The sequence below is a fragment of the Dipodomys merriami genome, unplaced genomic scaffold, assembly GCF_024711535.1.
Source record: "Dipodomys merriami isolate MVZ:Mamm:240054 unplaced genomic scaffold, mDipMer1.0.p SCAF_34, whole genome shotgun sequence".
Classification (NCBI taxonomy): domain Eukaryota; kingdom Metazoa; phylum Chordata; class Mammalia; order Rodentia; family Heteromyidae; genus Dipodomys; species Dipodomys merriami.
In genome coordinates this window covers 13405721-13429136 of record NW_027204937.1, presented here as the reverse complement: position 1 = coordinate 13429136, position 23416 = coordinate 13405721, and the positions used below count along the sequence as shown (strand labels likewise).

At 49.9% G+C, this 23416-nt stretch overlaps 1 protein-coding gene across 1 annotated transcript; it reads right to left on the bottom strand.

Annotated features, from left to right (window-relative positions):
- Window positions 1-902: 902 nt before the first annotated feature.
- On the bottom strand, window positions 903-21930 carry LOC138803261 (protein patched homolog 2). The gene is made up of 22 exons (XM_069987078.1): window positions 21694-21930; window positions 21063-21255; window positions 11518-11707; window positions 11347-11416; window positions 11061-11152; window positions 10178-10373; window positions 9302-9423; window positions 8993-9140; window positions 8778-8909; window positions 8532-8687; window positions 8355-8447; window positions 7612-7737; window positions 7408-7526; window positions 6951-7299; window positions 6511-6823; window positions 6277-6419; window positions 6011-6191; window positions 5611-5891; window positions 5360-5497; window positions 2702-2844; window positions 2521-2620; window positions 903-1879 (listed from the first exon to the last, which is right to left on the bottom strand). The coding sequence occupies exons 1-22, from the start codon at window positions 21766-21768 to the stop codon at window positions 1637-1639; spliced, it is 3603 nt and encodes a 1200-aa protein (XP_069843179.1). The 5' UTR covers window positions 21769-21930; the 3' UTR covers window positions 903-1636.
- Window positions 21931-23416: the final 1486 nt, after the last annotated feature.

Sequence of the window (23416 nt, the reverse complement as noted above, 5' to 3'; positions counted from 1 at the left end):
CTGGTGCGTAGCTTGTTTCTTTTCTTTTTTTCTTTTTTTGTTGGTCATGGGGCTGAACTCTGGGCCTGGGAGCTGTCCCTCAGCTCTTCAGCTCAAAGAGTGCTCTACCACTTGAGCCACAGCAATACTTCTGGCTTTTTCTGTTTATGTGGTGCTGAGGAATGGAACCCAGGGCCTCATGCATGCAAGGTAAGCACTCTACCACTGAGTCACCTTCCCAGCCCTTGTTTTGTTTTCTTTCTTTTTTGTTTTTTGTCAGTTGTGGGGCTTGAACTCTGGGCCTGGGCGCTGTCCCTTAGCTCTTCAGCTCAAGGCTAGTACTCTACCACTTGAGCCACAGCACCACTTCTGGTTTTCTGAGTGGTTTATTGGAGATAAGAGTCTCATGGAGGGCTGGAAAGGTGGCTTAGTGGTAGAGTGTTTGCCTTGCATGCATGAGGCCCTGGGTTCCATTCGTCAGTACCACATAAGGAACAAAAGCCAGAAATGGTGCTGTTTCTCAAGTGGTAGAGGGCTAGCCTTGAGCTGAAGAGCTCAAGTGCTGAGCTCAGTGCCCAGGCTGAGTTCAGGCCCCACAACGGGAGAAAAAAAAAAAAAAAAGAATCTCTCGGACTTTTCCTGCCCAAGCTGGCTTTGAACCGCAATCCTCAGATCTCAGCCTACTCAGGAGGATTACCAGCGCCTAGCTTCCTTGTTTCAATTTTTATACTAAGCTTTTACTGTAGACCCTACTACCAAGTATATGACAAAAATTCAGATTCTGAGGTTTTTTCAGATCTTTCCCACCCACAACTCAACAAGCCCCCAAGACTCTAGGCCCTGGATACCACATGACCACTTCCTACATTTAATCCTCTTTTGCAAACTCCCAATGCTGAAGAAAAACCATCAGTCATTTAAGATAAGTTAGAAGATAAGATAGAATATATTTCTTTAAAAAATAAAACTTTCAGCAAACTAACATCTATATATACTACAAAAATAAACATCTTCATATAAATAACTTACGTGGTAAGAGGTGGTCAGGGATCTAGAAGGCCTCCCCAAAAGTTGTCATCAAGCAGTGATGGGCTAGGACTGTGTGCTACGAAACCCCTCTGCTGGGTGGGTGACAGTGTGAGGTGAGGAGGGGGGCAACAGAGTTGCACTGCAACCTGAAGTGCTGGCTGCCATCCCCACCCGGACAGATATGGGCACACAGGGGCCCCCATGTGCCAGGATGCTGTGAATCTAGGTGCGGCTGTCTGTCATCAGGGTGGTCTGATGTCTGAGACAGGGGAGAGGATGCAAACAGCAGCAGACCCTCTGGGGTCCATGTTGCCTTCTATGCTCCACCATTGCTTTCCAGTGACTTCATGTGGTCCAGGCAGGGTCTCCTTGCTTTGGCTGTTCCTCTGTTGTTTCTTTTTGTTTTTTGTTTTTTTTGGGTCTGGTCGTGGGCCTGAACTATGGGCCTGGGCGCTGTCCCTCAGCTCTTCAGCTCAAGGCTAGCACTCTACCACTTGAGCCACAGCATCACTTCCGGCTTTTTTCTTTTTGCTTATGTGGTGTTGAGGAATCGAACTCAGGGCCTCATGCATGCAAGGCAAGCGCTCTACCACTGAGCCACCTTCCCAGCCCCTGGCTGTTTCTTCACTCAGTGGTTGGCTCTAGAACCGAAGTTGCTAGAGCCACTGTCAGCTGGGGACCATGTGGGCTCATCAGAGGCTGGGTGGATGTAGGCACCAGGTAGCGGGGGTGGGTGAAGAGCCACGGTCATGGAGGTAGTCACTCTGGCAAAGTTCTGGTGGAGGGTGGGGGACGCCCCCCACCCAAGTCTGCCTCCCTGTGGAGTTGCAAGGCCCAGGACCCTTGGGCCCTCCTTGTACATCTGTACCACCTGGGGGAAGACAGTGGTCCTAGTGAGTCTGGGGGTTACTGGAGCTGCGACATCTTTCAGCACCTCCCTCTGGTGAGTACCATGAATACTGGTGAGCTGAGATCTTTCTTCTTTTTTTTTTTTTTTTTTTGTTGGTCATGGGGCTTGAACTCTGGGCCTGGGCACTATCCCTGAGCTCTTCAGCTCAAAGTTAGCACTCTACCACTTGAGCCACAGCACCACTTCGGGTTTTCTAGGGGTTTATTGGAGCTAAGAGTCTCACAGTTTCCTGCCCAGGCTGGTTTTGAACTGCGATTCTCAGATCTCAGCCTCCTGAGTAGCTAGGATTACAGGCGTGAGCCACCAGTGCCTGGCTAAGCTGAGACCTTTGTTGGCCTCTAGCAGGGTAGGAGAGATCACAGGTAACAAGATGTCAATACCTGGGCAAACCCTGCGCCTTCCTGAGTCCTAAAACGTGAAGGTAGGCTCCACAGAAGGCTGAGGGGCAGATATAGGGTATCTTGGAAAAGGAAGTGGCTAGTAGCAACTGTTAGGAAGGACGGGCTGTTGGCTACTGATGGCATTTAGTAACAGCTCTGCCCTTTCTTTTGCTTATCCCCATCCTATCCATGACAGTAGGAACAAAAGGAGGGTGTGCTTACCTCAGGTGGGGGGCCCAGAATGGAAAGCAGCACAGGCAGCAGCATGAGTCCATGGAGGAGGCCCAAGAGTGTGAGTACTGTTAGCACCAGGAAGAAGTACCTGGGAGGTTGTGGGGCATCAGGCTGGGCAGGCCCTGAGGCCAACGGGGCAGGCCCACTGCCTCCTCCCATCCCTCCATACCTTACAATGAAGTCAAAGTTGGAGCCAGCAAGCATGAGCAGACCCAGCAACGTGGAGATAGCCCCATCGGTCACAGGGGCAAACGTGCGCTCTAGCGCTCGGGTAGCCCGAAGGTCCCGGCTACCCTGGGTGGTCAGGAAGCCCTGGAGGAAGAGAATGGTCTGAGAGCTCCTTCTCTGCCAATCATGGCCAGCTCATCCATATTCCCCCAGGGAAGCTATGCTTGGCCCATGGAATGCCAGGTGAATCAAGTTCACAGAATTGTCTGAAGGATATCCACTTAGGTGACATCGTATAGTGTTATGTGGTGACATAGAAAAACGTCCAGAAAGCTGGGCTCCAGTGGCTGACACCTGTAATTCTAGCTACTTAGGCGGCTGAGATCTGAGGATTGCAGTTCAAAGACGGCTTGGGCAGGAAAGTCCATGAGACTCTTATCTCTAATAAACTACTCAGAAAACTGGAAGTGATACAGTGGTTCAAGTAGTAAAGTACTAGCCTTGAGCTGAAGAGCTGAGGTATAGTGTTCAGACTCAGAGTTCAAGCCCCATGACCAAAAAGAAAGAAAGAAAAACATCAGAAGAGTCTAGGCAAGCTATAATCTGCTGCTGGTATTGCCATCTATGATTGCTTTTGTGGTATAATGGCAGAATTGTAATAGAAACTGTATGGCTTGCTAAGTTGAAATATTTACAATCTGGTCCTTTACAGAAAAAAGAAATGTACAAACTCCTGGTGTAGAAAGGTGGACGTCAGCTGGCATTGCAGAAAATTTTGAATCTGTTTTTGTTATGATTTTGATTTACATGCTGGGATCAAACTCAAGGCCTTGTCCTGTCAAGCAAGTACTCTACCACTGAGCCATACCTCAATCTTTGTGTGTGTGTGTGTGTGTGTGTGTGTGTGTGTGTGCTCATCCTGGAGCTTGAATTCAGGGCATGGGCACTGTCCTTAAGGTTTTTTTTTTTTTTTTTTTTTTTTTTGTCGGTCGTGGGGCTTGAACTCTGGGCCTGGGCGCTGTCCCTCAGCTCTTCAGCTCAAGGCGAGCGCTCTACCACTTGAGCTACAGCGCCACTTCCGGTTTTCTGGTGGTTTATTGGAGATAGGAGTCTCACGGTCTCTCCTGCCAGGGCTGGCTTTGAACCACGATCCTCAGATCTCAGCCTCCTGAGTAGCTAGGATTACAGGCGTGAGCCACCAGCGCCCGGCTTCCTTAAGGTTTTTTTGATCAAGGCTAGTGCTCTACCACTTGAGCCACTGCTCCACTTAGGCTATTTGCTGGTTACCTAGAGATAAGAGTTTATGGACTTCCCTGTGGGTGCTGGCTTTGAACAGCAGTCCTGCTATCTCAGAATCCTGAGTAGCTAGAGTTATAGGTACCTGGCTCCTTTTGTTTTATTCAAGGAGTATATCTTGTTCTGTTATTATAGGGTTGGGTATTAGAGATGAAGAGATGTTTGTTGGGCCTTGCCAGGTTTATGCTGGTGACTGCAGCTGGTCTGTGTGCCCCTTTCTCTGCCAGCGAATGCGTTGTTTTGGGAGAGGCCTGTACCCTCCTCAGTTTTATATTCTATATAGCATTCTTCCTCCGTACCCACACTGCCATGCTGCTACTATCTCTTTTCTTGATCTCTTTTTTTTTTTTTTTTTTTTTGGGTCCGGTAGTGGGGCCTGAACTCTGGGCCTGGGCACTGTCCCTCAGCTCTTCAGCTCAAGGCTAGCGCTCTACCACTTGAACCTCAGCGCCACTTCCAGCTTTTTTTCTTTCTGCTTATGTGGTGCTGAGTAACTGAACCCAGGACCTCATGCATGCAAGGCAAGCGCTCTACCACTGAGTCCCTTCCAAGCCCCTTTCTTGATCTCTTGTCCTAGAGAATTATTTGTCCCTGGAGATGAGAATGTAGCACATTGGTAGGGCATTTTATTTATTTATTTATTTTTGCCAGTCCTGAGGCTTGAACTCAGGGCCTTAGCACTGTCCCTGAACTTCTTTTGCTCAAGGCGAGCATTCTACCACTTAAGCCACAGCACCACTTCCAGCTTTTTCTGTTTATGTGGTACTGAGGAATTGAGTCCAGGGCTTTTGGTAGTATGTGTGAGGCCCTAAGTTTGACCTCTAACACTGTAATAAAGAAAAGAAGACTTGAAGATGTGTGCCTGTCATCCTAGCTATTCAGGAGGCTGAGCTAGAAGGACTGCTGTTTGAAGCCAGCCTGGGAAGGAAAGTCCATAATTAATCACAATGAGCTGGAAGTGGAGCTATGGCTCAAGTGGTAGAACACTATCCTTGAGCACAAAAGCTCAGGGCCTGAATTCAAGCCCCAGGATCAGCAAAAAAGAGAAAAAGACTCACTGGCTCCTATTTTCCAACCTTCGATTCTATCATTAACCCACTGCAGACAGGCCTTTGTCTCTTTTGTCTACTGAAATGGCTGATTACTTATTGACTTATTTATCATCTACCTCTAAAATTCTTTTTTTTTTTTTTCCCCTGTGCTGGGAATCAAGGCCTTGTCTCAGGCTAGGCAAGCACAGGAATACTGAGTCATATCCTTAACATCTTTCCAACTGTTAAATAATCTCTAGGACACAGAAGTGCCTGGGCCACATTTGTTGAGTACTCAGCTGTCCCATCCCTCCCCTTGGGCGTGTGCTTACCAGAGCCACGTGGACTGTGAACTCGACACCAATGCCCACAGAGGCCACGAGGATCACCACGGGGATGGCACTCAGCTTGATACCCAGGAAACCCATGATCCCAAAGAGCTCCACAGTCATCATCGCCAGGACCAGCACCTGAGGAGGGCAGGGCTCACCCATGGCTCCTGTCAGCAGGGGGGCTGGACTAGATAGGGTAGGGTTGAGGGGGCATACTGGGTCTCTGCAACCTCATTCCTGCAGGTACTCACTATGAGGCCAGCCATCCATGGGTTGAGCAGCAGCAGGGCGCAGACCAGGAAGGTACACACCAGCAGGACGCAGACAGCCAGCAGGAAGCAGCGTCGCAGGCCCAGATACTGCTCCCAGAAGAGGAAGGGGGAGCCACTGGGGTAGGCATGCACCCCTGCCTGGCCTGCCTCCGCACATGCTGCCCGGGCCCCCTCAATGGCCTCCACAAAGTCTGCAGTCTTCTGGAGGCCATGCAGCAGGAAGGGGAACTGGGCAAACTCCAGGGGTTGGGCTGCTGGGACTGTGAAGGGAAGGAGAGAGTGGGAAGAAGGAAGGGGACAGTGAGCAGGGGAAGAGTGGGCAGGGCCTGTTAGGGGCTAAGGCTGAGGTTCTAGGTTGAGCTCCACCCACAGGACTCACTGTGAAGATTCTCCCCAGTGGTGTCATATTTGTCGTGTAGCCATTCTGGAGGTGGGGGATAGAAGTTGGCTTGGGAGGCTGCCAGACCCAGGGGGTCACTGCTCACCCACACTGTCAGCCCCACATAGAAGAACTCTGGTGGAATCAGTCCCTCCTCATCTACCAGCCTTCTTGTGGTCAGCTGCAGAGGCAAAGATGGCTAAAGGTTTGGACCATGAAGTCTAGAGCCTCTGTGCACCCTCGGAATGTTCTAATCCTCTCCAAACCTGGCTAAAATCCAGCGGCTCCTGGGCATTTCCAGTCTGGATGAGCAGCTTGTAGGCCAGTGCCCCATCCTCTGAGCCATTGCGGTAGGAATGACGGGTAATACGCCCAGCAGCCCAGTCCTGGTCAAATGCAGTCTGGATTCCTGGGGGGAACAGAGTAGGCCACAGTTGGCCTGTGGTTCTGTGAGACTCTCCCTGCAGCAGCCCTCCCCTCCCCACCTCCTGGCCTCTCACCCTGCAGCCAGTTGCGGTAATAGTGCAGCCAGGTCCGGGGTGCCTGGGTGGCAGGACGGGGCAGCACAGCCTTGAGGGAACTGAAGCGCTGGTGCAGATCAAAGAGGGCGCGTTGGGAGTGGGCGTAGTCAAAGCCACCCTGGGTCACCAGGGCCACCTCATACAGGGAGAAGTACCTGAGCTGGGCACTCAGGAAGGCATGTTCCTTGGTGCCTCGAGGTACCACATCTGTCAGGGACAGCCCGTCCTGCACCAAGGTGGTTCCGTAGAGGCTCAGGCCCAGAAGAGCCCCAAAGAACACGAGCACCATAGCCTGTGAGAAATGGCCACTAAGCCAGAGGCACAGGGCTGCCCTCCGGCCTTCAGGGAGTAGGCTGGGCCTGTTGCCCTTCTTGAGGCCCATGGGTACTGAGCTTCTGTTCTGCTTCATCCACACTTACCTTGGCTTGTGACTGGAGCAGCAAGGGAGCAAACTGATAGCGGGCAAAATGGGCAAGATTCCAGCGGGCACAGGGTAGGGACTTGCAGGCTGCCTTCTGCCTTGTCCCCTCCTCTTGGCCCAGAAGGTCCCGTGTAGACCCTCCAGGGCTGAAAAGCTCAGAGCTCAGTGGGTCAGAAGGTGGGGGCACCAGGTGGTCTTGAGGAGGCAGAATGGTGACCACATGCTGGCTGCTGGCTTCACAGTGTGTAAATGCCTGCACTGTGGTTGTCAGGTGGGCGATGCCCACTGGTACTGTCCTCTCCCCCAGATCCTGGGGGAGAATCTGAATCATACGAGCAGAGCAGGGACTGGAAGAAACAGAGAGAGTGGATGACAGGTCTGTGCTTTGAAATGCTGACCGGGGACATGCCATGGTGGGGCTGAGGAGAGAAAGGGGTGGGATGTGGGGGCAGTACCTAGAGAAGCAGCAGAGCACATCAAGGCGCTGGCAGTGGCGTCGGCGCAGATCCAGGCTGAGGACCGCTGGGAAGACAAGCATCACAGCTACAAAGCTACAGCCAACCACTATGGCTGCCTGGGAAGTAGATGGGAGCACAAGATGAAGTATTCCTCTAGCTCCATGCCCACCCCAGCCCACCTGTCTGTTCATGAGGCCTCACCTGCAGGGAGAAGGCCCGCAGGGCAGGGATGGGAACCAGGGCAGCCATGAAAAAGGCGACCATGTTGTTGATGGATGTGAGTGCAACACTGGTGCCGGTGCGCTGCAGGCACTCGCCCATGCGCTCCTGCCAGGACAGAGCAGGGACATGCCCTTGGGTCACTGGGGAGGAAGGTGGTGGGTCTTCACAGTAGAGTGAAAGTGGAGGCTCAGGAAGTTGGGATGGCAGAGGTGGGACAACAGTACCACAGCAGCTAACATTTAATGAGTACATTGAGTATGTCATGGGCTGTGCTGAGCACTTACCTTGAGTTATCTCATTGACCCTCACAGCAACTCTTAGGGCACAAGCATGATCATTATCTCCATTTATAGATGAGGATACTGAAGCACAAGGTTAGTGAACCAATAAGCCCAAGTTCACTTAAAACAAGTTTTGTGGGGTTTTGTGCCAGTACTGGGGCTTGAATTCAGAGCGTGGCCATTGTCCCTTAGCTTTTTCACTCAGTGCTGGTGCTCTACCACTTGAGCCATATCCCCACTTTTGGCTTTTTGGTAGTTAATTGAAGATTAAGAGTCTTAAAGATTTTCCTTTTGGGTTGGCTTCAAACTTCAGTCCTCAGATCTCAGCCTCCTGAGTAGCTAGGATTATAGATGTAAGCCACTAGCACCTGGCTCCCAAGATGGTCTTAACCACCAGGCTAAACTATTTCAGATAAGCTGGGCTGGAAGATGGGGCCTTACCTGGAGAGGGGTGCCAGGTGGAGCCTCGGTGAATGCATGAGCCAGCAGGAATATGTCATCCACTCCAATGCCCAGAGCCAAGAAGGGTAGTACCTGAAGAGGTAGAGGGATGGCAGGCTGGAGGAGCTGTGTAGTCTGGTGATAGTTCCCAAAGTCTGCCTTGAAGTCCTGGTTTACCTGAGTAGTGGCAGCATTGAAGGTGATGCCAAGCAGGGCACAGAGCCCAAGGCCTGAAGCCACTGCCAGGGCCACCAGCAGCACCCCAGCCAGGCCCACCGCACCCTGGGACTGAGCACAGTCCCACCGTAGCATTGTCACACAGGCATAGGCCAGCTGCAGGCAGAGAAGGGCACACGGTTAGATTGGGGCTTTCAGGGTGGGTCCAGGGTAGAGGTGGGACAAGGTGCCAGGTGCAGGACCCACCATGAGCAGATAGCCTCCTACCACCCGGGCAGCACTGACTTCAGAGAACGTGTGTAGGATGTCATCCAGGGTGGCAGAGGAGAAGGCATGGATCTGTTGGGAAGCATTCTCAGGAAGGGCTTCCTGGGCCAGCTGGAGAGACAGAGTAGATCTGATGGGCAGGTGGAGGGATGGGCCTTGGGCACTCTTCCTTGCCTTTGTCTACATTCACTGACCTGTACGAAGCGCCGCTGCCAGGCCTGCAGCACAGTGCTGGCCTGCTCCTCGCTCCAGCCGATGTCATGCGTCTGATAGTCACCACGGAAGTGCTCATACAGCTGGCGGGGACTCATCAGCAAGAAGGTGCTCTGCAGGGCCTCTGCCCTGGGGGAAGTGTGGGGAGGGGAGTTGCAGGATAACAAAGAGTCAGAGCTGGCCCAAATCCCCATGGAGGGTTTGCAGGACCTTTTGCCAGAGCTGTTTGGCATTAGGGTGCGGATTCCCACATGTGGAGTCTCCTTGCCAACTCTCAGGGGAGGCCCTACCTCAGCAGCTGTCCTTGGACGTCTCTGGCCATGCCTCCCAACAGCAACTCCTCCTGCCAGTGCATGAATTTGTGGGAGAAGCCATGGCAGCCCCCATTCAGCTCCTGAGCCACATTGGGAGCCTGGAGGCAGACAGGAGAGAGGTTTCATACTCAAGACTCTGGCAGTAGAAAACAGGTGTCTGCGGCCTCATGCCTCTAGGGGTCAGTAGGCCTTAAGTATAGATGCTTGTTCTTTTGAGCCTCTGACTACTCTGTAGAGTGAACAGGGAGTGTGCTTCAGGCAGAAAGCCACAAAGGGAGCAGGGCCTGGGAGGAACTAGCCTAACTATAGTGGGGATGGGAAAATGTACCTCACACAGGGCCATGTAGATATGTGGGATACTAGATGTGTGCGTGAGCATGCGCAGGCCTGCGCGTCAGTCCTAGAGAGCTTGAACTCAGGGCCTGGGTGCTGTCCCAGAGCCTCTTTGTGCTTAAAGCTAGCACTCTACCACTTGATCCACAGTGCCACTTCTGGCCTTTTCTGAGTAATTTATTGAAGATAAAACTTCTAGGTTGGCTTTGAATTGTGATTCTCAGATTTCAGCCACCTGAGTAGCTAGGATTACAGGTATGAACCATCATTGCCTGACTCACAGTTAGCTGTTTTGTTTCCCAGAAGAGTCTCTTTCGATAAAGTCTAGCTTTAGGCTTGGTAAAGGAAGAAGAGATCCATATACCACTTGAGGGTTCTTTAGGAGAAATGAGTGGGTGGCCATGTCCAGGAAATGATGGGCAGAGCAATGAATGCTCTCTTAGAATAGAGAAACAAGTGAGGAGGAGGAGGAGAAAGAAGAGAAACAGCCTTTCTCTAACAGACCTGGTTGGAACTCACCTGTCTGCTGAGATGGTTGGGGGCACTAGGTGGACAGTGGGTATCAGTAGGATCCAGGCAGGGCCGCCCCACATAGGCCTGGCCCACCTGTGCCTTGTCTAGCAGTTCCCGGAAGCCCTCGAGGGAGGCAAAGGGGCCTAGCTCCTCTAGCAGCTGTTCTGGATCCAGATTGGTCCACTGGATGTCAGGCCGGCCCCTGGGAGAAGGCCCATGGTTAGGAGGATCAAAGACATTATTTGCCCTTCAAATAGCTGCTCTGGAACAAATACTGCACTACCCTCTTGTGTATAAGATTCAGCTTCTCAGAGTTGCCATGCTGTACCAGCCCACCAGGTTGCAGCAGTGAGCTGTGGATGGATTAGTAGAGACTGAGACAGAAGCCAGGACAAATGAACTTAATGCACAGAAAACCCCAGAAAAGCCCCACTGTCTGTACCAAGCTGTATGTACATCCTTGGTAAGGGACTTTCATCATGTTCACCCTGGCTATTACTCTACTCTTGGTTTTAACATATTACCAGATAGGCACCTACATCTAATAGGTTTTCTTTCTAGTTTAGGTACTAGTTTAGCTAATACCTAGCTAATTCCTCTCAGGTAGGTCTCTCTTTGGGGATCTTTTTGTCCTTTGTGGAGATCTATCTATTCCCTTTTGTCTAAATGAGACAGGTTTTTCCTTTCCTCCAGAGGTAAGCAGGGAGAGGTGACAACTTTGGGTAGCTCAGGCTTTGATTGACTCTGGCCTGGGAGGTAAGACAACACTTTTTTTTTTCCATTTTGTTCATTAGTCAACACACTTTTCATCATCTTCACTCCCACCATCCCTTCTGTGGGGGAAGTACCTGGCAGGAGATAAAACAAGAGCAGCTATGGCAGCACTCACGGCAAGTAGGCGGAGCCTCCTTGGAGTTTGGCTCCCTCCCAGAAGCAGTCAAGTGGGGTGAGGATCACACAGGGAAACAGCTTCTCAATCATCTGCCAAGGACACGGGGCACCCCAGGAACATCAGTCCTGTCTCTGGGCTCCTTTTCCCCAGGGACTCAGTAGTAGGATGCTCTGTAATCCTCCTCAGTCACAGTCCCACTCCCTGAGGAGTCTCTGGAGGTGAGGTCCTGCTCACCTTGCCAGCCCCCCCTCCCCCTCCTCCTCAGACAGCTCAGGATACTCACCCGCTCAATCATTCCATTTTCAATAAGGGGAACTCCAGATTTGTAGCAGATTTTGTTCAGATCCCAGGACCTGAAATGGGTACAGATGATCTGAACAGAAGTGGAGATTCCACTCCACGACTCCCACAGCAGGCTTCACTCTCAGCCCCTCAGGGGCTCAGCCGGACTCACTTTCCGTAGAGTGACACTTGCACTTTGCTGGCAGTGAGGGCTGCCTGGAGGTGGAGGCCAAGTGCTTCAGGCGTGAGGATGTTCTCTCCCTCCTGGCGTGCAGTCTGAATCAACATCTGGGAGGTGTACGCAGCCTCCTCCCCCAGCTTCTCCTTGGTGTAATGCAGCTCCTGGCTTACCCGGCTGCCCACTGCCAGAAGAGAGAGAAAGCTGGGGAAAAGGGCCCATGGGGGGATCAAAATCCTGGTGGTAGGTGGGATCCTAGTATTGAGGGGGCCCCGGACAAGAAGTGCTGCTGAGTGAGAAGAGGCACTGCCCTGCCCCCTGCCAGCGTTGCCATGGCTCAGGTGCACTCCTAAGCTCTTGTCCCTCTTTTCAGAATCTGGAGCTCTGCTAAGGAAGTGGAAAAGTGTTAGTTGCTCAGTTTTTTTTTGTTGTTGTTGTTTTTTGGTCAGCCGTGGGGCTTGAACTCTGGGACTGGGCGCTGTCCCTGAGCTCTTCAGCTCAAGGCTAGCATTCTACCACTTGAGCCACAGCGCCACTTTGGTTTTCTATTGGTTAATTGGAGATAAGAGTCTCATGGAGCTGGGCACAGGTGGCTCACGCCTGTAATCCTAGCTACTCAGGAGGCTGAGATCTGAGGATAGCGGTTCAAAGCCAGCCTGGGCAGGAAAGTCCGTGAGACTCGTATCTCCAATAAACCACTAGAAAACCGGATGTGGTACTGTGGCTCATGTGGTAGAGTGCTAGCCTTGAGCTGAAGAGTTGAGGGACAGTGTTCAGGCCCTGAGTTTAAGGTCCATGACTGACCAAAAAAAAAAAAAAGAGTCTCATGGACTTTCCTGCCCAGGCTGGCTTTGAACCGCAATCCTCAGATCTTAGCCTCCTGAGTAGCTAGGATTACAGGTGTGAGCCACCAGCACCTGGCAGTTACTCAGTTCTTGTGTGTCTAGAATTTAAGCATGAAACAGGTTGGCTGGGCTTGGGAGCAAAATTGTGTGTGTGTGTGTGTGTGTGTGTGTGTGTGTGTATGTGTGTAAATAGGGAGAAAAGGAACAAGGAAAGAGGAACATCAAAATCAATGCATTTGCCATGAACTGGTAGCTCATGCCTATAGAGTCTGTGAGACTTTTTTTTGTTGGTTATGGGGCTTGAACTCTGGGCCTGGGCACTGTCCCTCAGCTCTTCAGCTCAAGCCTAGCACTCTACCACTTGAGCCACAGTGTCACTTCCGGTTTTTCTGGTGGTTTATTGGAGATTAGAGTCTCATGGACTTTCCTGATCAGGCTGGCTTTGAATCCTTAGATCTCAGCCTCTTGAGTAGCTAGGATTACAGGTGTGAGCTACCAATGCCTGGCTGTGAGACTCTTATCTCCAATAAACTATTCAGAAAAAGCCAAAAGTGGCACTGTGGCTCATGTGATAGAGTGCTAGCCTTGAGCACAAAGAGGTTCAGGGACAGCGCCCAGGCCCTGAGCTTAAGCAGTAGGACTGGCAAAACCAAAACCAAAACCAAATCACCACATTTGTTAATTTTTTTTACCTTTATGAAAGGGAAAATACGTATGTTTGTCTAATAAATACAAACCAAGTTCAAACCCCAGTACTTGAGAGCAAGCGAGCGAGCGAGAGAAAGAGAGAGAGACAGAGACAGAGACAGACAGGCACAGACACTAAAAGAAAACTATAACTGGTTAACCAACATGGGAAAAAAGTCTACCTTATAACTAATTCATAACCATACATTAAAAGCAGCAATGAGTTATTATCTACCAAATTAGCAAAAATTTAAAAATTAATGATTTTCAGTTGAACTGGAGTTTGAACTCAGAGCTGAGCAGGTGCTCTTTCACTTGAGCTACATACCCTTTTTGCTTTAGGCTATTTTAAAAACAGAATCCTGCTTTTTGCTTGAGCTGCCTTTGGATCTCAATCCTCCTACCTCTGCCTTCCAGGTAGCTGGAATTATTGGTGTATACCACCCTACCAAGCTTATTTGTTGAGATGATTTGATAACTTTTTCCCCAGGTTGGCCTCCAACTGTGATCCTCCTAATCTCTGCTTTCTAGGTATCTGTTGTTACAGTCATGGGCCACTGCATCCAACCAAAATTTAAAAATCAATAGCACTCATTGTTGGCTTACAATGGGAGATCTAAGGTCTCAGAGTCAGCTTGGTGATTAAGGACCTGTGTCCCTACCTGTTTAAAAAATCTGTTAAGTTTCTATTTCCCTGATGTTGTATTGTTTTCCTGGTGTGACATCCAAATTCCCACCCCAGTTGCAACAGTCTCACTACACTCTTTCTCAGAATGTGACTCTCCTCCAATTCCTGTAGTCCATGTAACACCTTTATAACATCTCTTCTTGGAACTGATCCTACCCCCCAAATTACCATTGTCTACATAATGTAACCCATGTGACTGCCCCCTAAAATTTGCTTAAATTCAGCCTACACTTGTCCATTGTTGTTGCCTCCATTCCTGCTATGAGCAGCCTGGCAGGTCTGTCCACTAATAAAGCCTTGAGCTCGTATTAGTCACTCTTGCTCACCTCTCGTTTCTTTTCTTTCTTTCTTTCTTTCTTTCTTTCTTTCTTTCTTTCTTTCTTTCTTTTTTTTGGTTGGTCATGGGTTTGAACTCTTAGCCTGGTTGCTGTCCCTGCACTCTTCAGCTCAAGGCAAGCGCTCTACCACTTGAGCCACAGTGCCACTTCTGGTTTTCTGGTGGTTAATTGGAGATAAGAGTCTCAGGGACTTTCCTGCCTAGGCTAGCTTTGAATCACGATCCCCAGATCTCAGCCTGTTGAGTAGCTAGGATTACAGGCATGAGCACCAGTGCCTGGCTTTGCCTCTCATTTCTTTTTTCTTTTTTTTTTTTTTTTGGGTCCAGTCGTGGGGTCTGAACTCTGGGCCTGGGTGCTGTCCCTCAGCTCTTCAGCTCAAGGCTAGCACTCTACCACTTGAGCCACAGCGCCACTTCCGGCTTTTTTCTTTTTGTTTATGTGGTGCTGAGGAATGGAACCCAGGGCCTCAGGCATGCAAGGCAAGCGCTCTACCACTGAGCCAACTTCCCAGCCCCACCTCTCATTTCTTACAGGAGAGAAATTTGGTATACCACTTTGTAAAAACCAATATTGTGATATTTATACCTGTTAGCGAAATGAGTCTCTTCCCATAGCTTAGTCCACTTCTTCCCTTCTCACAGCTTAGCATGCTCCCTTCCTAGGCAATACTAGGCCCACATAGTGAAGGCAGTAAATAATCAGCCTCCAACCCCCTTTACCTTGGGATGGCACTTCTCTGGGGCAGCTACCACCATATAAGGCAGCAAGAGCCCCTTAGAGTGACCTTCAGGTCTGGGCAGTTGCAGGACCAGTTATCTACTATTTGGACAGCAGCTATAAATCCTAGTCTGCCATGATGAAGCCCCTGGCCCACATGTCCACACAAGGGTCTCCACCTCCTAGTCCCTTCTAGTTCCTCCTAAACATCCTAGGTTATGTAGGTCACCTCAGACAAAAGCTGGTGCTTCTTCTCACTTCTCCCTTGTGAGAAGGAATCTTGCCGGCCCCTCTTTCCCAGCAATAAACCTTTCTTTATTCTCTGTAGCTGGATGTCTGGGTGGTTCTCTGGCAAAGTCTAATTAATCTTATTTAAGCCTTCAATACCCCTAATCTCTAGCCCAAAAATTTAACCTATGAGGGCCTACCAGCTACTGTAGGGACTCAGGTTTTCTTTTCTGAGTGAACTGAGAATTAAGTAGGAGAGCACCAGTGGCTCATGCCTGTAATCCTAGCTAGGCTGAGATCTGATGATGATGGTTAGAAGCCAGCCCAGTCAGAAAAGTCCATGAGACTGTCATTTCCACCAAAAAAGCTGGAGCTGTGGCTCAAGTGGCAGAGCATCAGCCTTGAGCAAAAAAACTCAAGGACAGCACCTGGGCCTTTAGGTTCAAACCCTAAAGACCAGTGTAAACACACACACACACACACACACACACACACACACACACACACACACACACACTCCAAAAAGAAAAGAATTATGGTAAGTTTTGAGCTGAGGAGTGAGGTGATCTGACTTTTTCACCACCTAGCACACAAATGAACTGGCCCAAGGAATAAGTCAGGAAAAGGTGTCCAGGCTCAGAGCAACAGGGTACTATCAATGGCTTGGAGTTTTGATACTAAGAATGAGTCAGGAAGAGCCAGACTGAATGCTGAAGAAGTAACTGAGTTAAATTATAGGGAGCCTGGAATACATACTAGATATAAAATATATTTGATCCTGGAGATTTGATCAAATCTGGAAGAAACCAATGGAGAGTGCAGGGGGATGTAGCCCAGTGGTATAATGCTTGCCATAAGCCCTGAGTTAGATCCTCAGAAACTGAAGAAAACAAACTTGTTATCCCCACACTGCATGGAAGTATGAGAGAGAGAGAGAGAGAGAGAGAGAGAGAGAGAGAGAGAGAGAGAGAGAGAGAGAGAGAGAGAGAGAGAGAGAGAGAATATGAATCTCTTCCCTCTTCTCCTAGATAACAGACTGATTTTACAGGCTATTCCCTCAGAGACCAGATGGTCAGACTCCGCCCCAGCATCAGAGGTTGAAATTTGATGATGAAATTCTAAGAAGCCAATCACATAATTCCATTGCATTTGCCGAGTGAAGGATTTATGCTGAGGATATTCTTGCCAGAGACTAAATGAGAATTCAGTGAGGGAGTTTTTGCTTATTTTTTCCTTACTTTATTTATTGCTTGTGCCAGTTGCCTTTTTTGCTCACAACTGGTGCTCTACCACTTGAACCATGACTCCAGTTCCAGCTTTTTGCTGGTTAAGTGGAGATAAAAGGCTCTTGGATTTGTCTAGCTGGACTGGCTCCATCAAGCTTGTGATCCTCAGCAGTTCTCAGATCTCGACTTCCTGAGTAGCTAGGTTTATAGATGTGAGCCATGAGCCATGGATGCCTTATTTATTTATTTACTTATTTAGGTCACTTGTAAGGTCTGAACTCTGGGCCTGGGCACTGTCCCTCAGCTCTTCAGCTCAAGGTTAGCACTCTACCACTTGAGACACAGCACCACTTCTGGCTTTATCTGCTTATGTGGTGCTGAGGAATCGAACCCAGGGTCTCATGCATGCAAGGAAAGCACTCTACCACTGAGTCACCTTCCCAGCCCCTATTTAAATATTTAGTGCTGGTACCAGGGTTAGAACTCAGGGCCTGCCCTCTTAATTGGCTTGCTTGCTTGTGACTGGCACTCTATTGTTTATGTCACAAATCTAGGCAGAATTTTTGTTGGGTAATTGGAGATAACAGTCTTTCGGACTCCCCTTCCCCACTTACCTCCACCAACATAACTTCAAAGTGCTATCCTTATAATTTTGGTTAGTTAGAATTACAGGATTGAGCCACTGGCATCTAGCTCTTTTCTCACTTTAAAAAGGGGTGCAAGGCTGTGCTGGTGGCTTATGCCTATAATCCTAGCTACTCAGGAGGCTGAGATCTGATGATCGAGGTTCAAAGCCATCTAGGGCTGGGCCTCTGTGTGACTCTTATCTCCAAAAAACCACCACAAAACCAGAAGTGGTATTGTAGCTCAAGTGGCAGAGCACTAGCCTTGAGCTGAAGAGCTGAGGGACAGCGCCCAGGCCCAGAGTTCAAGCCCCATGACTGACAAAAAAAAAAAAAGGGGTGCAAATCAGAGATGACTTTTTTTTTCCTTTCCACTGCATCAGCTTTCTTGGAGAAAGCCGGAGGACACAAGTTCCAACATGCTGAAAATGAATGAAGAGAAAGAGAACCTGGTCCTTGCTGATGTCCTCAGGCTGCTGAACTTCCACCCCAGAATTTCTCTATAGTTAGACTTCCTGTTACATATATATCTGTCTTCTTGTCTCCTTTTTCCTTTCCTCCTGGAGCTTGAACTCAGGGCCTAGGCACTGTTCCTGCGCTTTTTGCTCAAGGCAGTGCTCTAGCACTTGAGCCACAGAGCCACTTCTGGTTTTCTGGTGGTTAATTGGAGATAAGTCTCAAGGTAGCTGGGCGTTGGTAGCTCACGCCTGTAATCCTAACTACTCAGAAGACTGAGATCTGAGGACTGCAGTTCAAAGCCAGCCCAGGTAGGAAAGTCCATGAGACGCTTATCTACAATTAACCACTAAAAAACTGGGAGTGGCACTGTGGCTCAAGTGGTAGAATGCTCGCCTTGAGCTGAAGAGCTCAGTGACAGTGCTCAGGCCCAGTGTTCAAGCCCCACAACTGACCCCCCCCCAAAAAAAAACCCCTAGGAATCCTACACCCTCCTCTAAGCAGCAAAAAGTTGGTAATGACTATTCCTTTATTCCTTCCTGTGCTGGAGGCCTGGGGCAGGAATGAAGAAACACAGAAGTTCAAGCAGTGTCTGGCTGGGGAAGATCTGGGGAAAGAAGAAGGAAGAGAAGGGAGGAATGGAGACTACCTCAGTTGTGGCAGGAAATTTAAAAGTCATTTGGGACCACCCAGGAAGCAGTGGTGTGGGTATGGGTGGGCATATGTGCGTGTATGCACATGTGTGTCTTGGTGCTGGGGGCAGGCAGGCAGGCAGAGAAAAACATCTGCTTGGGACCCTAGGGCTGGCCTGGAGTATGAATGCTTGGAAGTCTGCAGAAGGCTGGGGGTAGGGTGGGGACGGGGTGTGGATGCCTAACAGGCAGACAGGCTCCAAGAAACATCTGCTCTAGATCCCCAAACTTGCCAGCATTTGAAATAATTCAAGGGTGTGAGACTCTAACCTGGGTCTTGCCTTTGAGTATGGGCCAAGATTGAGGAAAGTGGGGGAGAACCCACAAATTTCTTGGGGAAGAACAAAAAAGAGTTTTGATCCTGTTAAGTAGCTACCATATGAAACCGAGCCTCAGGAAAGAGGCTATGGTGAGATTATTAAGAAGAAACTTTTTACTTAGTGCTTCCCATTAGGAAGTGGGGATTTGTTCTGGCCTTGGCATTCTGTGGCAGGGTGGGGGAGAGGTGGAAGGTGGGGAAGGGGAGGTGGTCTGGAGCTCTACTTGGCTGCAAGAGGTGTCGGGGCAGGAGTCTGGCTCCGTTAATTTATTTTCGCAGCCTCCCAGCCCTATCTTTTCTATTTCTTCCCTTTTTTCTTCTTTCTTACATTCCTTCCCTCCCTTCTTTATATCTTGTTTTTCCTGTGTGGCCAAGGCTAGCTTTGAATTCCTGGGCTTAAGTGAACTTCCTGCTTGAGAGCTGGGACTTTGGGTCCTAATTTTTTCTAATTTTCCTAGTCAGAAATGCTTTTCCTTAGCCAGGCACCGGTGACTCATACCTGTAATCCTAGCTACTCAGGAGTCTGAGATCTGAAGATCATGATTTGAAGCAAGCCCAGGGAAGGAAAGCCAGTAAGACTCTCATCTCCAATTAATCACAAAAAAGCCAGAAATGGAGCTGTGGTCCAAATGGTAGAACACTAGCCTTGAGCAAAAGAGCTCAGGGACCGAGTTCACACCCCAGGACTGGCACTAAAAAAAAGGTGACTCTTCTTTTCTTAACTTCCTTTCTTTCTTTCTCTTTCTTTCTTTCTTTTTTTTTTTTTGTCAGTCGTGGGGCCTGAAATCTGGGCGTGGGTGCTGTCCCTGAGCTCTTCAGCTCAAGGCTAGCACTCTACCACTTGAGCCACAGCCCACTTCTGGCTTTTGTTCCTTATGTGGTGATGAGGAATTAAACCCAGGGCCTCATGCATGCAAGGCAAGCAGTCTACCACTGAGACACCTTCCCAGCTCTTCTTGTCTTTTCTTACATAACATAATCGTATTCTGCTCTGATTATACTTTATTTATTTAGCCAGTCCTGGGGCTTGAACTTAGGGCCTGGGAACTTTCCCTGAGTCCTCTATCATTTGAGTCACAGTGCTACTTCCAGCCCTTTCTTTCTTTTGTTTTTTAGTTACATGAGTAAGGTAATGCATACATTTCTTTTTGTTGTTGTTGTTGTTGGTCGTGGGGCTTGAACTCTGGGCCTGAGTTCTGTCCCTCAGCTCTTTACCTCAAGGCGAGCGCTCTACCACTTGAGCTACAGCGCCACTTCCGGTTTTCTGGTGGTTTATTGGAAATAAGAGTCTCACAGACTTTCTTGCCTGGGCTGGCTTTGAAGCATGATCCTCAGATCTCAGCCACCTGAGTAGCTAGGATTACAGGTGTGAGCCACCAGCGCCCGACATACCTTTCTTTCTTTCTTCCTTTCTTTTCTTTTCTTTTCTTTTCTGTTAGTGGTGGGGCTTGAACTCTGGGTCTGGGTGTTATCTCTCAGCGCTTCAGCTCAAGGCGAGCACTCTACCACTTGAGTCACAGTGCCACTACCAGTTTTCTGAATGGTTTATTGGAAATAAGAGTCTCAGACTTTCCTGCCTAGGCTGGTTTCGAACTGCACGATCCTAAGGTCTCAGCCTCCTGAGTAGCTAGGATTACAGGCATGAGCCACTAACTCCCAGCATGAGTACATTTCTTTCTTTCTTTCTTTTTTTTTTTTGGGTCTGGTCATGGGGCCTGAACTCTGGGCCTGGGCACTGTCCCTCAGCTCTTCAGCTCAAGGCTAGCGCTCTACCAATTGAGCCACAGTGCCACTTCCAGCTTTTTTCTTTTTGCTTATGTGATGCTGAGGAATCGAACCCAGGGCCTCATGCATGCAAGGCAAGCGCTCTACCACTGAGCCACCTTCCCAGCCCCTAAGTACATTTCTTGTTGAGCATTGTTGCCCTCTCTTTTGCTGTTCTCCCATTATCCCTTCCCTCACCCATTCCAGCTTTTCTTTTTTTTGGTCCGGTCATGGGGCCTAAACTCTGGGCCTGGGCGCTGTCCCTTAGCTCTTCAGCTCAAGGCTAGCGCTCTACCACTTGAGCCACAGTGCCACTTCCAGCCTTTTCTGTTTATGTGGTGCTGAGGAATTGAACCCAGGGCCTCATGCATGCTAGGCAAGCACTCTACCACTAAACCACAATCCCAGCCCATATACTGTATTTTAATAGTATATATTTTACTTTCTATGCTACTTAAAAGATGGGTCTTGTTTTAACTGTCTTTATAAACCCTGCTGGTACTATAGAAAATACACATAGGCCCAGTGGCTAATGCCTGTAATCCTAATCTCGGGAGGATGAGATCTAAGGGCTGTGGTTCAAAAGCAGCCCCCAAACCAGAAACACCAAAGTAGAGCTGTGGCTCAAGTGATACAGTCTAGCCTTGTGCAAAAAAACTCAGGGACAGTGCCCAGGCCCATTCGGCCTGGTCCACCACAAACACACACACACACACACACACACACACACGGTTGGGAATAAAAGCTAAACAAATGCACAGAATCAAAGATAAATATTCAATGTTCTATTCACAGATGCTACCATCTATAGGTATACATTTATGGGTATGACAGCCCAAGTGCACAGGTTCTGGTCAGGAGATGTTCCAGCCAGTCCCTTGGTTAGGCTTGCTAGGGCTTGGTGGTTAGCTCCTTATTTTAGGTTCAACATACTCTGTTCATTGTCCATCACTCACCTTCTACCCAGAGTTGTTCCAGGTCAGTCTCAATAACAGCCACACGGAGACCCAATGTCAGGGCCCCAAAGGCCAACAGTCCCAGGAAGAGTACTTTGCCACAGTGTCTCTGGATCCTGCAGCCCAGAGAGAAGAGCAGGCCCTGGAAGTAAGCACGAAGCCAGAGCGGAGCTTTCAGGCTCCCAGCTAGGATCTGGGATGGAAAGAGAAGGGTCAGCCAGGTGTCACTACAACACTGCATGAAATTCTTCCCTTCTGTCCCTATGTACACCTTCTAGCAAGCTGTAGTCCCTGGACTTCTGGATGCAGGCCAGAAAACACCTTCACACACAAGCCCAAACTGGGAAATATAACTCCTTTCCTTCTGCTCTGAGAAAGGCACAGACCCTTTTTCTGAGAGTAGGACACACACACACACACACACACACACACACCTCTGATGTCAGGTGGCCACAGAGGTGAACCCATAGGCACACTCATTCTCACTGTTCAGATGACAAGGAAACAGACACAACTTACACAACCATGCTAGTTCTCACTTGTCTTCATACACCCAGAGACATATGACAACATGCACTGTACGAGCCCAAGTGACAGATCTGGTCCCACGCTTTCCAGCTTCTCTACTCACCTGAGGTGCAACGGATCGAATTGGGGGTGTGTGGCAGCATCGGGGCAATTCTTCCAGGGGTGGCGGCCGAGCCATGCTGGAGGGGATGGGGGGCGCGGACGCCCCCAGCTTGTGTTATCTGAGCACTCCCATAGGCTAGCCTGGTCCCACTGTACACGCAATCCGCGTGAGATTCTACTGGGGCTGGAAGCCGCGTAGTCGGGAATCTTCAGGGTGCAGATTCGCAGTGGTGGTTTGAGAGGGAGAAGTGCCAGGCAGTGGCTCGGGGCGAGGCGTCAAGGTTAGCCCTGTCAGGCGCACTGTGGACAGCAGTGGCCAAAGTAGGTAGAACTGGAGGGCACAGACACACCTCGCAGCTGCGAGTGGCGACCACAGTGCCGGGGTGGTGGCTGGAGTCCCAGAAAAAGGGAGCTCGGGAGACGCCCTCCCATTGGCTGAGCCAGCTGCAAATTACCCAGAGCCGCGCAGCCGGATCCGCTGCTAGGTAACTGCGCCGCAGGGGGCGGGGCTGGAGACCACCCAGGCTGGGCCACCCCTGGCCTCGCCTCCCCCGCCTGCCTCCCGCCCACCCTCGGGGGCCCTTCGGGAGGAGAAGGGAGGGAGATTCCCGGGCCGCCTCGCGCTGGCCAAGTGCAAGTCTGGATGCTGAGAAAGCGCGGCTGTTGGTCCCACTGGAGCCATACTTTGTTCCCAACACAGCCCAAACCTAAAGACTTCACTCTTCTTGATGGGCTCCAGGCTATTTCCACGGAGACAAGAGTCTTCTCTCTAAAACGCAAATGGGATGAAAACTCCAGAAGCACAGGGCCCTGCACCCTGAACAATCTAACACCTTTTTGTTTGTTTGTTTGTTTGTTTTGTCTGTCGTGGGGCCTGAACTCTGGGCCTGGGCGCTGTCCCTCAGCTCTTCAGCTCAGGGCTAGTGCCTCTACCACTTGAGCCACAGCGCCACTTCCGGCCTTTTGTGCTTCTGTGGTGGTGAGGAATTGAATCCAGGGCCACATGCGTGCAAGGCAAGCACTCGACCACTAAGCCACCTTCCCAGCCCAACATTTTTTCTTTCCCATAAGTCTCTCACACCCACCCAATATTCCTTCCAGCTCTGGAGAGCCAGGTCATTTCCTAAGTGCATCATGTTGTACCTTGGATTTCTGCCTCTGTACATGTGGCTCTTTTATCTTGGCAGATAATCTTAGAAAACTGAACTGAATTAATCACCCCTCTGAAGCATTCATTGATTGATACCAATCTCCTGTCAGAGAATTGCTGCTGCTGCTGCTGCTTCCTCCTCCTCCTCTTCTTCATTGTTGGTTGTGGGGCTTGAACTCTGGGCCTGGGCTCTGTCCCTGAGCTCTTCAGCTCAAGGTGAGCACTCTACTACCTGAGCCACAGTGCCACTTTAAGTTTTGGTGGTTAATTGGAGATAAGAGTCTCAGGGACATGGGGCAGGGAAGGTGGCTCAGTGGTAGAGCGTTTGCCTTGCATGCATGAGGCCCTGGGTTTGATTCCTCAGCACCACATAAGCAAAAAGAAAAAAAAAAGCCGGAAGTGGCGCTGTGGCTCAAGTGGTAGAGTGCTAGCTTTGAGCTGAAGAGCTGAGGGAGAGTGCCTAGGCCCAGAGTTCAGGCCCCACGACCGGACCAAAAAAAAAAAAGTCTCAGGGACATTCCTGCACAGGCTGGCTTTGAACTGGGATCCTCAGATCTTAGCCTCCTGAGCAGCT